Source organism: Gavia stellata, chromosome Z (genome assembly GCF_030936135.1).
Source record: "Gavia stellata isolate bGavSte3 chromosome Z, bGavSte3.hap2, whole genome shotgun sequence".
In the NCBI taxonomy this organism is placed as follows: domain Eukaryota; kingdom Metazoa; phylum Chordata; class Aves; order Gaviiformes; family Gaviidae; genus Gavia; species Gavia stellata.
The window spans coordinates 89,192,903-89,206,081 of NC_082637.1; the positions used below are offsets into that span (position 1 = coordinate 89,192,903).

Below are 13,179 nucleotides of genomic sequence, written 5' to 3' on the forward strand. Positions count from 1 at the left end.
AGGACACACTGCTGCCTGCACAGGAGGGTTGGAAGGAGCAGGAAATAAGCAGCTGTTGCAATCCAAGCTCAGTAAGAGATGAGCGTGTGCCAGCAGCCTGGTGTCACCCCTGGCACAGCCGGAGTACAGGCACTGCCTTGGCTGTGGTACAGGAGTCCAAATCCTTGGCTTCACCTGCAAGACATCTGCTCAAGACACAGCTACACATGCAGCAGCAGTGTGAGACCTCGGCGATAGAGTCACGCAAACTACCTTCTTCTGCCTGCTGTTTGGGACTAGAGCTGATAAAACCTATGAAAGCAGCACTGAAACTGATCCTGCTAAACAAAACCAGAATAAAGCCCCTGCCAGTAATATAGACACTAAGATGAGGATATACAATACAAAATGAAGTGATAGGATTGAAGAAGAAGTGAGACAGTGCTGGCAATGGATAAGGAACATTTTACTAAACTGTCAAAAGATGGTGTTCGAGGGAGGCAGCCTTACGTGGATACAAATAAGCCTGGATGTGTGGGAGGGGCTGATAGTAATCAGTTGGATAGAAAATGGTAGAAACTGTATAAAATCAGTAAGGAAGTAAAGTGACTCAAGGACAACACTTTATGGCTATCAAAGTTAAAATAAAATAGTATTTTTACTAGCATACAACGAGCAGAAATAGTCTGAGCAATGACTGAACAAAAAAGGAGAAGTCAGAAACAACACAGAAGGGCAGAAATACTCACCAGATCGGTCTATATGCATACAGATAAACGTCCAGGACACACGTCGGATTATATAATGATAACTGAGTATTTGCCCTCAAATCGCTAAACCTTCTATCCAAGAATGGCTGAGGAAATTGGACTGGCAGCCTGCATGTGCATCTTTACAGTGACCCAGATGGACAGACAATGCATCTGAGATTTGCAGCTCTCACTGGCTAAGAAAACTGAGGTCATAATCAGTGCCTGAGTTCATGTGGTGAGCAGTTCTGTGAGAGCTTGAAGGATCTGCCTTTAAGATTTAAGGGAGAATAAATGGCGGGGGGGGGGGGGGGGGGTGTTGATTTTTTTTTTTTTTAAATGTAACTATTTTTAAGCAGGTAAAAATCACTTGTGATGACAAGCGTCTCTTAACATTTTTCCCATTTCTATATCTCAGGAACCCTGCTCTATTGCCTCTTTTGATTGGTTAAAGCCGAGGAATAACAAACTGACCAAGAAGAAAAGGCTGGGGTTAGTTTCGTATAGATGCACCATAATCAGTGCTTCCCACTGCAGTCCGTTTCCTTTCATGTTACCATTTGATCTAGTTTAGGAACACCTGAAATTCCTTTTCTTTGATAGAGGTCTAGGGAGACCTTTCCCAAAAACAGAGGCAAGAGCAAAAAACGTGCTAAAGCCCAGAGTTAACTGTGCAGTTCCAGTAAGGAGGTCATTGCGGATCACTTCTTCTTGTTTGTGGAAATGGAAGTAGTTAAGACATAAACTGTCAGAGATTCCAACACCTGGCAGTTATGTTTCCTGAATTTGCTGTACTGTTTATTAAAACAGTCATATTTCTATGTAAACTAAGGATTTAATAAGGACCAACACCTTATTTTCTTTAGTAGACTTCACCTCATAGTTAATTTCGTAGCAGTCCACACATCCAAAACATTGTCTCTTAGGGTCCATAACAAAGATGTGCTCATTTTAAGGGGCGTCCCAGTAGGAAAGTTAAGAGGGAGGGCAGGTTAAAGAGGGACAGCCCACTGCATTATTCAGGCTGCAGCAAGTTCTAAAGGCAGCAGGGATAAGGAGCTGTACAGTATCTGCAGATGTGCCTTGCATTCACATCCCAGTATGCCAGTCACACAGAAAATTGCTCCTGCAGGTTGGTAGCAGGCTCTGCTTTCCGTCCTCTGTACAATACCTCCAGCGCTGAAGACTGTCTCAAGAGTATTTAACAGTACACAGTGTATGGCAGCAGTGGCAGCTTACTTGAGAGGGAAGAATATAGCTGAGTGCATGCTGGACATTGCTGAGCTGATTTATCAATGCAGTGGAGATAAAGAGGAACAGAGGAGCGCCGCTTTGGGTGGCATGTGCGTTTCATTCACTGAGGCTTCTGTGTGAGCATATTAACAAAAGAAAAATGATGAACGGGCCACGTGCATGCAGGGCAAGCCCTAGATTTGATGCAGGATCTCAAGCAGTACATTTCACAGGTATCACAGAAAGATGACTGTGTCTTTGCGTACCCTTGCGTAAAGCCAATGTATGTTGTTTTCAGTAACCTCTTTGGCAATGTTTAGGGGTAATATTTTATTTCATTTATTCCAGATAGACAGGCAGCTCTCTGCCCTGCATAAAGGCCACTCTTAGGTTTCACGTATGTGAAACACAGGTATTTGAAATGTCATTTCTCTGTTATGCTTTTCTCTCCTCTTAAATCTGAGGGAGGTAGATGGAGGACCCAGGAGAGGTGAGAGAGGAGGTTTCTTTGTGGGGTCATAATTAGCTGTTCAAGGTGTTCAGCGTGAAACCCGTTTTTCTTCCAGGATATGCATATCTCAGATGAATAGCTACTGAGAATGGCCTCAGATGATCAGTGGACTCACATGTCCCCTCCTAGGTCCTTTTCAGCCTGATTTTACAGTGGGGTAAGGCTGAGCCCTCAGACTTGGGTAGGCTCCAGCTACGATCTGCCATTGCTCGTCCGCGCTCCTCCATGCACGTGGACACGAGCCAGTTGTCACACAACCTAACGGTACCCTTTTGGAGGACGCCACCATTTAATTTCAGGCAAACAAAGACCAAACACAAGCTGAGAAATATGAAATACATCTGAAATGCATCTTTGAGGTACTCTGCCTTTAAAAAAGAGAGGGTAGGAGGCAGGAGGACACACAGGGAAAGGGGGTGCTAGGGATGGCACTGAATGGTAGAAATAACAAATGCAAGAAGGAAAACTGCTTCACTTGTGGTGGAGACATCGGAGGGAGCAAAAGCTCCTCGCAGTTTCTTGAGAACAGCAAGGCCCAGAGCTCATTAGGTTTGGGCAGCGTCCAAGAACTAGAAAGATGATGTTGCAAAGCGGGACAGTTAACAAGCATTTTACAAGGAGAAGAAAGCATCAGTTCATATCACATGGTACCCTGAAAAAAAGAATCATAGGAAGCATCCCAGTTAGCCTGGCTCACAAGACATCATTGCTAAAACTTTGTGTACAGCGGTGAAAAAATTCACATTCCTGAATCAAGTGTTTGGGAAATAGGCTGACATGCATGTGATGCAAGAGCCAGCCCCTTCCTCACCTCAGCTGACTGTTCGGGCCTCTCTTCCTCTTCCTTGCAACCTGATGTGCTTGCACAGCAGTCTCTTGCAGGATTTGCTTTTGTTTTGTATCTGTGAAAGAACTGCATACAGCCGGACACACCGTTCTGGCTGCAGATGGGCTGTGTGGGGAGGATGCTCCCCTGGCTCCACATCACTGCTCACTCCTTCCCTCAGCCCACCCCACCCTTTGATTCTGCCACATTTCTGCACATACCTTCACCCCAAATGATCCAGGTTAAAAGAACTCCCCTGCAAATAGAAGTATTTGTCTTTCAAGGAGACCAGGCATGTGGTTGTGCTGGGAGACCGGAGGGGGCAGCGAGAAGCAGCGAAAGAGGGTGGCGGGGTACCTGGCCTGGCTGCAGGCAGGACAGCCCTGTTCCCCAGGTCCAACAGCTCCGTTTGCAATTCGCCTCATATTTATCTAGTGCTCAGCTGCTTCTAGTCCTCTGTTTCTATCAGTGCTACAGACGTGTAGTGATTGCGGGAAGACACAGGATTCCTTCCATTTGCTGCAAGAGGGCTGCAACTTGGCTCATGTAATGCATGTTTTTCTGTGTGCACAAGAAGGATTATTGGATGGTAATAAACTTATCAGTGTTTAAAGAATTGCTGGCCACATCCTCCACAGGTACAGACCAGCATCTGCAGAATTCAACCCATTTCCCTTCCAGGAGAACTGCAACTCAGCCACATCTAGTGACTTGAAATGTGTTTTGCAGGAATGCTCAGAAAAGCGGATGCATGGGAGCATGTTGCCTACTTCTCCATTCATCTACCACTACGATGATGAATACGATATCAAGAGAAGAGCGGACAGATTAAAAAGAAAGGTTGCAGGTACAGTATATTTTGGGAGATCCCTCCTGCCTTTCAGTTCTTTGAAATACTTTCTTCTGTGTTTGCTGCTTTTAGAAATATTGTGGGATTATTTTCATGTATTGGGCAAAACTATAGGGATTTTAGTAGGTGGTCTAATGGTAGTAAAAGATGTGTGACTTTATTCATCGGTGTCTATCATGGAAGTTTATTGTGTCAAAGCCACTAGGTGGGCGTTGTCAGATGTTTTAATTTTAAAAAATCCACTGACATTAAAAATGCTATAAACTAGCAGGAAGAGGATTAAGCTGTAATTTGTTAAGATTCTAGTCTGTTGACAGAAAAAAAAACACTGTGAAAAAAATCTATCAAAGGCAGAAACTGACTTCATACATAAGGAAAGCTGTGCTGGCTTGGGCACCAGGTTTTAGGTTTTCTGCTTGGGTATTGAAATAAACTGATCTGTTTTACAGAACTACAGGACGCCGGCCTTCTGCCAGAACAGTCAGAGACACCATGGCAGGAAGAAAAACATGGGGGGCACAGCCATAAGAAAAAGAGCAAGCCTTGGAATGAACATGGGAAACATAACAAAGTCAGCGAGTATCACAAAAGGATGAAGATGTCCCGGGCAGAGAAACACAGAGAAGAGAAACACAGAAGTGATGTTGAAATTGGCCACAAGATGGAGGAGGACTTCCCTAGAGGGTGTAAAAGGCAGGCATGTAAGGGCAGCAAAATCCATCACAAGTTCATTTTCCAGGCATTCTCAGGCAGCAAGACTGCATATGTGCAGGAACCTCTGGAAGGTGCTAAAAGGAAAAAGAAATGGAGAAAGCAGAAAGATGCTAGTCCTGATATCAGTGAGAATTTATTCCTCATAAAACAGAGGAGGAAGAAGTCCAAACAGAAATCCTGGTGATGAGGAAGTAGATAGGTAGCACCAGCATTTGCTGGCTCCAGCTCTGCCTTCTGTTTATTTTTGTCCCTCCCTTAGCACACGGAATTTGAGTCCGTCCCTGAACCGCGGCAGGCGGGCCCAGGCACCAGTCACACATCCAGCGTCCATCTCTGTTGCCGAAAGGGACACCTCTGTCTCTCATGAACTGTCCACTTCACAGGCAGGTCTCAGTGCTCGTGCCTGGAATGGCTGTACTTTTCAGTAGTCCCAGAATAGGCTATAAGTTTATTTTCTTTGCTTGGGGGGGGATGGGGAGGGGAAGGGGCCATGCTGGGTTTGGTAGGTTTTGTTTCTTCACCGGTGAGATGTTGCTCTGCCTGTCGGAGCAGGATCTGCTGCTAGGGAGCACGATGCCTTTGGAGCTGACGCTGGAGAGACTCTCACATTAAGAGGTGTCGGGCTGGAGGCCAGGAATGTGGATGTAAAGCACGTTCCCCGCGTCCACTCAGTCCTCTCCAGAGTGCGGCTGGCCACTTTTTCACTTCTGTCCCTCCTGGAAGGTGCTGCTTTGTACTGTGGGACGTGACAGTCTCCCACCTTGCACTCCAATGTGGTGTCGTGGATCCATCACCTTCAGTGCCACGGCTTTTGGTGCCGAGTGCAGGTGAGCCCTGTGCAAGCCCATTCCCTGTCTTTGCCAACTAGTCAGCACGGCAGGAGAAAGCAGCTGAGAAATGGAGCAGAGTTCACATCTTGAATTAAACATGTCCTTGTTCCCCTTGATGTGGAAGTTGTTTCTGGAGAAAAGATAGCAGAGTATGAAAAATGTATTTGATTCCAGACATACTGTGCTAAAATTTAATAATTTTTTTAAAGACAGTTATTTTTGTACGCTGGAATTAAATAAATGTGTTGTTAAAAGCTTTGTAAGAATAAACGCTTCATCGAAGGAACAACCCAAATAAAACTTCACATGAGGGATATAAAAAAATGTAGGTTTGTTCTAGATTTTCTTGCATTACCAGACGTAATTAAAAACAGTGTCTGCTTCTCTTTCCTGAGCTGAAACTACATCACATCTGGCCAGAGATTTTCTGTTTTTGAAAAGGAAACTATCTATACTCCACTGATTCATGACTTACTCTATACTATACCACTCCTTTTGCTAAGCAATTGAGAGTAACTAACAGCACAATTTCATAAAGGTACATGTTCCATCTTAATTCTTACTAAGAAACGGGCCTTTGGCTGCGGTTGTGTTTTAAAATTAAAAAGTATTTGTAACCTGTGCTAATGCAGGGATATCTGAGGAGGAGAAATGGGTACACTAGAAAAAATCCAGGGCTATCATTCTGCCAGTAGTATTCCATGCTGGTACTCCCTAAATTCATCAGCTTCTTGTTTGGCAAGGTCGTCAGTGAGAACACTGGTATGTTAGTGACCGTATCACCTCATCTCAGAGGTGTTTGGAGTGGAGCTTCCCCTACATAATACTTGGAAACCTAATGCCCACTTTTGTTTAAGTGCCTCCTTGTTGGCAACTGAAATTCGTTTTTGCTTAACTTTATTGATTACTTGACTGAAAAGTTCCTGATGATACTGAAAAAGTAAATCACTTTTAGCCCTAATGAAAAAAAAAATTAATTCCGCTCCTGAAAAGTCTTGCCCCTAACATTAAAACTTGTCTTTTCCCATTTGCTGTATTTTACATCCCTTTTTATTTATCAATTTGAACAAAAGTCTCCAGTAGCCTTTAGCTGAACCAGCATGTAGTCTGGGAGATAGAGAGGGAGGGTTGTTTAGTTTAAGTATTGAGATCAACTCCAACTTTTCTGATACATTGGTTTGGTCCTGTGGCCAGCTAAGTTGGCACGAGGTGAGTAAATCACTTCTCCAGGAGGTGCACCCTTCTTTAAAGAGCCAGCAAGAGCTCAGGAGACTGTGTTCTTGCTCTTGTGTCCCCTAACACTTCCTTGGACAGAAGTGTTACGATGAAGAAGATTCCCAAAGGGACCAGATACTCCATCTGGAAGAGATGTCAGGAGTTACTGCTGTTTGGGGTATGTAATAAACCTGTACCTACTGTACATGGACAGCTTTCAGGGTTGGAAAATCTCTGCCTTCATAAAGGGTGACTGTGTGACTGCTCTCAGGGGATTGCATCCTAGTGGCTGTTCTACCTCCAGGGATAACTGGAAAGCATGTAAGTACGACAATAAGGAGTGGACCACACCCCTAACCTGTGGTTAGGCAGATTTTAGGGAATCTTGCCTCCCAGAACTGTTTTCTCCACTGTTTTTCAAGCAAATACTCAGTAAGTTTTGGGGTTTTTTTTTTAAGGTAAAAATGACTCCATGAAACTGTGGCCTCACCATTCTCTTCGCTGTACAATAGTGCGGTAAGGGTTGGTCCATGCTCTGGAGAGTTTCCAGATCCTCCATGCCTCTCATTTACTGAAGAACATCAAGAGCAGGTAGTTTTCTGCTTCACTCCCCCAAAACTGAAGCAGCTGTGTTTTCAGCAGTGTCCAAGAGGCCAAGGAGAAAGCCATGTACTGCAATAGCATGTAATGAGAGATCGCTCTGAGCCATCAGTCTGTTTGTGAGGTTGTCGTGGTTTAACCCCGGCTGGCAACTAAGCACCACACAGCTGCAAGCTCACTCCCCCCTGCCCCAGCAGGATCGGGGAAAGAACTGGAAAAGTAAAAGTGAGAAAGCTTGTGGTTTGAGATAAAAACAGTTTAATAAATGAAATTTAAAAAAAAAAAATTGAAAAGGAAAATAACAAAAAAAAAGAAATAACACCCAAGAAAGACAAGCAATGCAAATGAAAACAATTGCTCACCACCCTCTGACTGATGCCCAGCCTGTCTCCAAGCAGGAGTCTCCCAGCCAGCTTTGCCCCAGCATTCCCTGAGCATGACATGATACGGTATGGAATATCCCTTTGGTCATTTGGGGTCAGCTGTCTGGCTTTGTCCTCTCCCAGCTTCTTGTGCACCCCCAGCCTACTCGCTGGTGGGGTGGTGTGAGGAGCAGAAAACGCCTTGACTCTGTGTAAGCACTGCTCAGCGGTAATGAAAACATCCCTATATTGTCAACACTGTTTTCAGCACAAATCCAAAACAGAGCCCCATACTAGCTACTATGAAGGAAATTAATTCTGTCCCAGCCAAAAGCAACGCAGAGGTGTTTTATGGGTGCTGTGCCGTAAAAGAAGTAAGACAGTTGCTCTTAGATGTGAAGGCCAGAAGAGCATTGCTCTGATGGCCACTGGGGTAGCGTGCTCTGGAGAGGTTCCCCACCGAGACCTCCTCTGAGTCTCTACCTCTGACTGCCCTCGTGCCACCATTCTCTTCCTCATTTTCAAAGGAACCTGCAAGGAGATAAAAAGTGCAATTTACTCTTCCTCCAGGCTTTATGCAATGGTTTTATGGGATAATGCATTATTTAGCAGCCTAGCCAATGTGAGAGGTGACATTGGTAGCGGGAAAATGAGATGCGCTGAAATCACTCAACACAAGAAAGTCTATCAATATTCGTATTGCCATGCTAGCGAGGCTGCTGTAGGAAGACTGATACACCAGCTCAGGGGCAGCGGCGTAGCCCCTGTGCATAGGAGGTGCAGGTGCCTTTACGTTGCCTGTGTGCAATGTCAAATGGTGGTCAGACGTGGAGCGAGTCAAAGTTTTTCCTAACTCCTCTGAAGATAAGGTGCCTGGCCACTGTGGCAGGTATTAAGCCAGCCAGGAGTCCCAAGTTGTTTCTCTGATGGTCAGTGGCTTCAGCTAACTGTATTTCACCTTGGTCTCTCTACGGAATTTTTAAAAACCAGTTACGTGCTGGTGAGCAAAGGCCTGCCGTGTATTGGGAAGCTAATGGTGGAAAGTCTAGGCAAGGGTGTGTAACTTGCAGAAGGGCTTGGGTGAAACCCACAGAAGCCTGGCTGTAGGTATTTTGCCTTCTGCCTGTCACTGGCCGTGCCTGTTGCAAGCACCAGATGATACGTTTGTGCTGGAAATGTCTCTGGCTTTCCCTCTTGAGTACTGCAGCCACCCAGTCCTGCAGCTATCTAACCTGGCTTTTGCTGTCATAGATGTCTGTCGCTTCTGGTTGCAAGGCGGTGAGTAAAAGCACAGAGAAAGCGGGGTATTTGGGACCATGGGAAGAGAAAAAGATAAACCAGCAACATTTGGAAGCAGATGGGAGCTGGATGAAGGAAATCCTTCTAGCAACCTTGCAGGTGAAGGCCAGGATCTGACTGACTGGGGAGCAGTGTTGCAGTGGAGCTCCCAAGCTAAACATGAGGCAGCAAAGCTGTGGTAAAAGGAACAAGATACTGCAGCAACATATACAAACTGGAGCATTAACCACATGTCCACTTAGGTCATGGCATGTTAAGACATCAGCTCAAATACTGACTTATGTCAGGCTTTGCACATCAAGACAGAGTGAATCTGCTCTATGGGGCCCACCAGAGAATTGGGAGAAGAATCAGAGGGTCCAGATAATGCAGCTAGCAAGGAAAGACTGACATGATTGAGGCTGGTTTTTTCTAGAGAAAAGCAGCTGGGTAAATAAGGTGCAAAGGGAAATGGCTGTTCTTATTAAGGGGTGAGTAGGACAACAAAACACATGCTTAAAGAACAGCAAGGAAGATGTAGCTGAAACACCAAGAAAAACGACCTTAAAATGGTGAAGATGACAGGGGACCGCAGCAGGTTGTCTGAGGAGAGCGTGCAGTCTTGCTGGCGGGTTTCAGGGAAGAGCTGAACAAACATCTGCCAGAGATGACAGAGATGGTTGAGCGAGCCGATGAGTGGATGGACTGCTGAGGTCCCTTTCTTCAGTGGTCTCTCGGCAGACTGGTCCTACCCTCCCTTCTGCATAAGCAGCAGTGCCCTGAGCTGCTGCTGGGCAGAGTAAGGGCAAGCATGCCTATGGCCAGCCACTGCTGGAACGGAGAGCAGGAGAACCAAGACTTTCACATCCCACCAGCTGTGTGGGACTGCCCTGTCTTCAGCAATTGCTCCCCAGCTCAGGGTGGTGCTCGGGTGCCTGAAACTCAGTGCCCCACATCTCACAACTAGCGTACTCCACTCCAGCTTCAAAACCTTCCCTCAGACCAGGTACTGGAGCCTTCTTGCCCATGAGAGTGACAAGGTGCAGCAAGACAGCAAGGATTTGTCTCTTGCCAGCCAGCAGGGCTGTAGCAGGACCCTTGTTTGCAGATACGTTTCCAGCCCCGGAGGTGGAGTCCCACATTGTACAGTCAGTGAACCTTTTCCCCCCAAATCATTAAATTCCAACATGGACCAGTCAGGAAATCATCTCCGCTTACCTGCTGGAAAAGTGAAACCAAGCATTTGGTCTGTGTGCCTATGCAGCAGGCTTCACTCACGGGTCTCTTTCCTGGGCTGCTTGAAACGGGTTGCATCGAGCACCAGCAGACTGTCAGTGGTAATCAGTGCCTCCCAGCACCACCAGTAAGGCTTCTGTCTAGCAGCTGATGAACTTTACAGAACTTAGTGCAAAAATAATACAGTTGAAGGTGATTTTGCATTAGATGAGAAGGAGAGGATAAGGAAAATGGCAAAAAAGCGTTGATGCATTTTCTGCCAGCAAAAATACCACCACATTAGGTACTAGTTAAAGGAAAACACTGAGTTAAAATCCTGTTTGGGACCGGGTAACTTGCAGACTGAGTTACTTTCATCAAGCTCCATTTTATCCTATTAAACCAAAATGTACTTCAGCCTGTCATTCCTCCCACCTGCTTTCTTCCCCCGCCTTTAAAGAACTGTCAGTCTTTACTCCAGAGATGCCTGGGACTGAAAAACATGCTTATCCCAGGAGAGGATAGCGTCTCGAGGTCACAGTTGATGTGCACTGGTGAAGCAGCATGAGGAAACCTACATTGCGTGAATAAATAAAGGGCCATAGCTCAGCCCAGACTCTGTGGACGAGACAAGATGGATGGATCAAAAGGTCAGAGTCTTGTTTGATAATGGGGGCAGTTGTCCCAGGAGTGAAGAGGGGAGAAGAGAGTATTTCATCTATCATTTGTTGCAGCCACTACACAGCAAGGTTGAGGAAGGAAGGAATACTGTGATTTGAGGTGTACGTCTCCGCAGCATACCAGCGTGCACTGGAAAGGAATTAAACACGTCTTTGTAACACAGTGGAACAGAGGGCTGGCTCCTCCTTGAAGCTTTCTTCTCCCTAAAGTCTGCCTAAAAATATCAAAATATCTCTCTCTCTCTCTCTCTCTCTCGGCACAAGCTCTTGTTGTAGAATCTGCTGGGAAAGTCATCTAACCAAGCGTGTCTGAGCTACACGGCCACACTGTACTGCACCGCTGGGAGCAGTGACCAGCGTTTCAGATGCTGAGAGCCGCCCCGCACGCCACCACACAGCTGGTGATGCCTGGGGCACTGCGGCTTCATCCAGCCTGGAGCCCTTGCGCACAGCCCCAAAGGAGAGGTCTGAAACCCACGGCAGAAAAGTGATATGCTCCCATGTCGCCAACGCTGTGCAGGTCTCCAGACAGACCATCAGGGAAGCACCAGGCATGAGCACCAGGTGCAGGGCCAAAATTCAGGGCTTCCCCCATCAGACAACTCTGTTACCGAGGAGCAGGGTCCCACGCTGGTCCGACCGGTGTGTGCCACCTCCACCAGGCTGGCACCATTCCTCTGGCAGCAGCGCTTAGGTAGTCTGCCTTGGACACCAGCGCTCTCCAGGCTGACACCCAGTTTGTCAGCAAGCTGGTGAAGGTGTTTGCCCCAGGGGGTCCCTGCAGCAAAACATTGGTTCTTGCGCTCCCCATGGCATCAGGGCACCACAGAACGGAGCCGTGTCCCAGTCCTGCCCGGGCAGAGGCTGCAGTGGGAGCTAATGGAGTGGCGTGTCCTGGTGCTGAGGACGTAGGGGCTGGTGGACTGAGGAGGGAGTGATTATTGCCCCATATTGTTGGTATGGAGCCAAAGCCTGGACACATCTGCCTAAGACCTGCTGCATAGCCAGGAGCTGAGTGCAGGCGTTGCCCCCATCATCCCTAAAGCCATCCTCCTTTCTTCTCAGCCAAGGAGCTGCAGCTACACTGCTGGCTTGGCAGGCTTGGCAGAGCACGAGGAGCTTTCAGCCCTTGATCTTTGCCAAGAAGTAATGTGCTGGTTTTGCCTGGGATAGAGTTAATTTTCTTCATAGCAGCTAGTATGGGGCTGTGTTTTGGATTTGTGCTGAAAACAGTGTTGATAAAGCAGGGATGTTTTAGTTACTGCTGAGCAGTGCTCGCACAGAGTCAAGGCCTTTTCTGCTCTCACTGCCCTGCCAGCAAGCAGGCTGTGGGTGCACAAGAAGCTGGGAGGGGACACAGCCGGGACAGCTGACGCCCATCATATTCCATACCATGTAATGTCATGCTCAGTATATAAACTAGGGGAAAAGCTGGCTGGGGGACCGCTGCTTGGGCTGGGCATCGGTCGGAGGGTGCTGAGCGATTATTCTCATTTACATCACTTCCCTTTCTTGTTTGTTGTTGTTGTTACTTTCCTTTTCATTACAATTTTTATTATTATTATCATTATTATTATTATTATTATTTTATTTTATTTCATTTCACTTATTAAACTGTTCTTATCTCAACCCACAAACTTTCTCGCTTTTACTTTTCCTATTCTCTTCCCCATCCCACTGGGGCAGGGGGGTAGTGAGTGAGCGGCTGTGTGGTGCTTAGTTGCCAGCTGGGCTTAAATCATGATACAGGCAAATGGTCAGAGCTAGTGGGGTGGCATTTTGCCACCAAGCCGGGCTGCAGGAGGGGACATGCCCGGCTACGGCACCTGCCTGGGAGCTGGCAGGAGTGTGGAGGATGTTGCTCTGTGCCATAGGAGCAGCCGGCAACCAACTCCGTGCAGGGAAGCAGCTGTGGTTACTTCCTGCCAGAGCACGGCAGAAGCAGTGGAAGCCACACTGTTTTGGGACTGCTTTCTTGCTATGGGACAAGAAGCAGATTTGCTGTGGTGGGCTTGTCCCACGAGGACATGGACCCCTGCTCCTCCCCCAGAGGCAGCAGAGTTGGGGTCAGGATCCCCCAGATGAGCTGTTGAGCCAGCAAGCGATCTGTGTAATTGCAGCTGTGGTGCCTGCAGAG

The 13,179-nt window shown here is 46.9% G+C and overlaps 1 protein-coding gene across 1 annotated transcript in view; it reads left to right on the forward strand.

Moving 5' to 3' along the window:
* ZCCHC7 (zinc finger CCHC-type containing 7) overlaps nt 1-5,081 on the forward strand; it is a 116,282-nt gene extending 111,201 nt beyond the window's left edge. The window contains exons 8-9 of the mRNA XM_059834070.1: nt 4,028-4,145; nt 4,598-5,081. Of these exons, the coding sequence (XP_059690053.1) occupies nt 4,028-4,145; nt 4,598-5,046 (567 nt within the window). The 3' untranslated portion in view covers nt 5,047-5,081. The remainder of the gene's footprint in view (nt 1-4,027; nt 4,146-4,597) is intronic.
* The last annotated feature ends 8,098 nt before the right edge of the window (nt 5,082-13,179 follow it).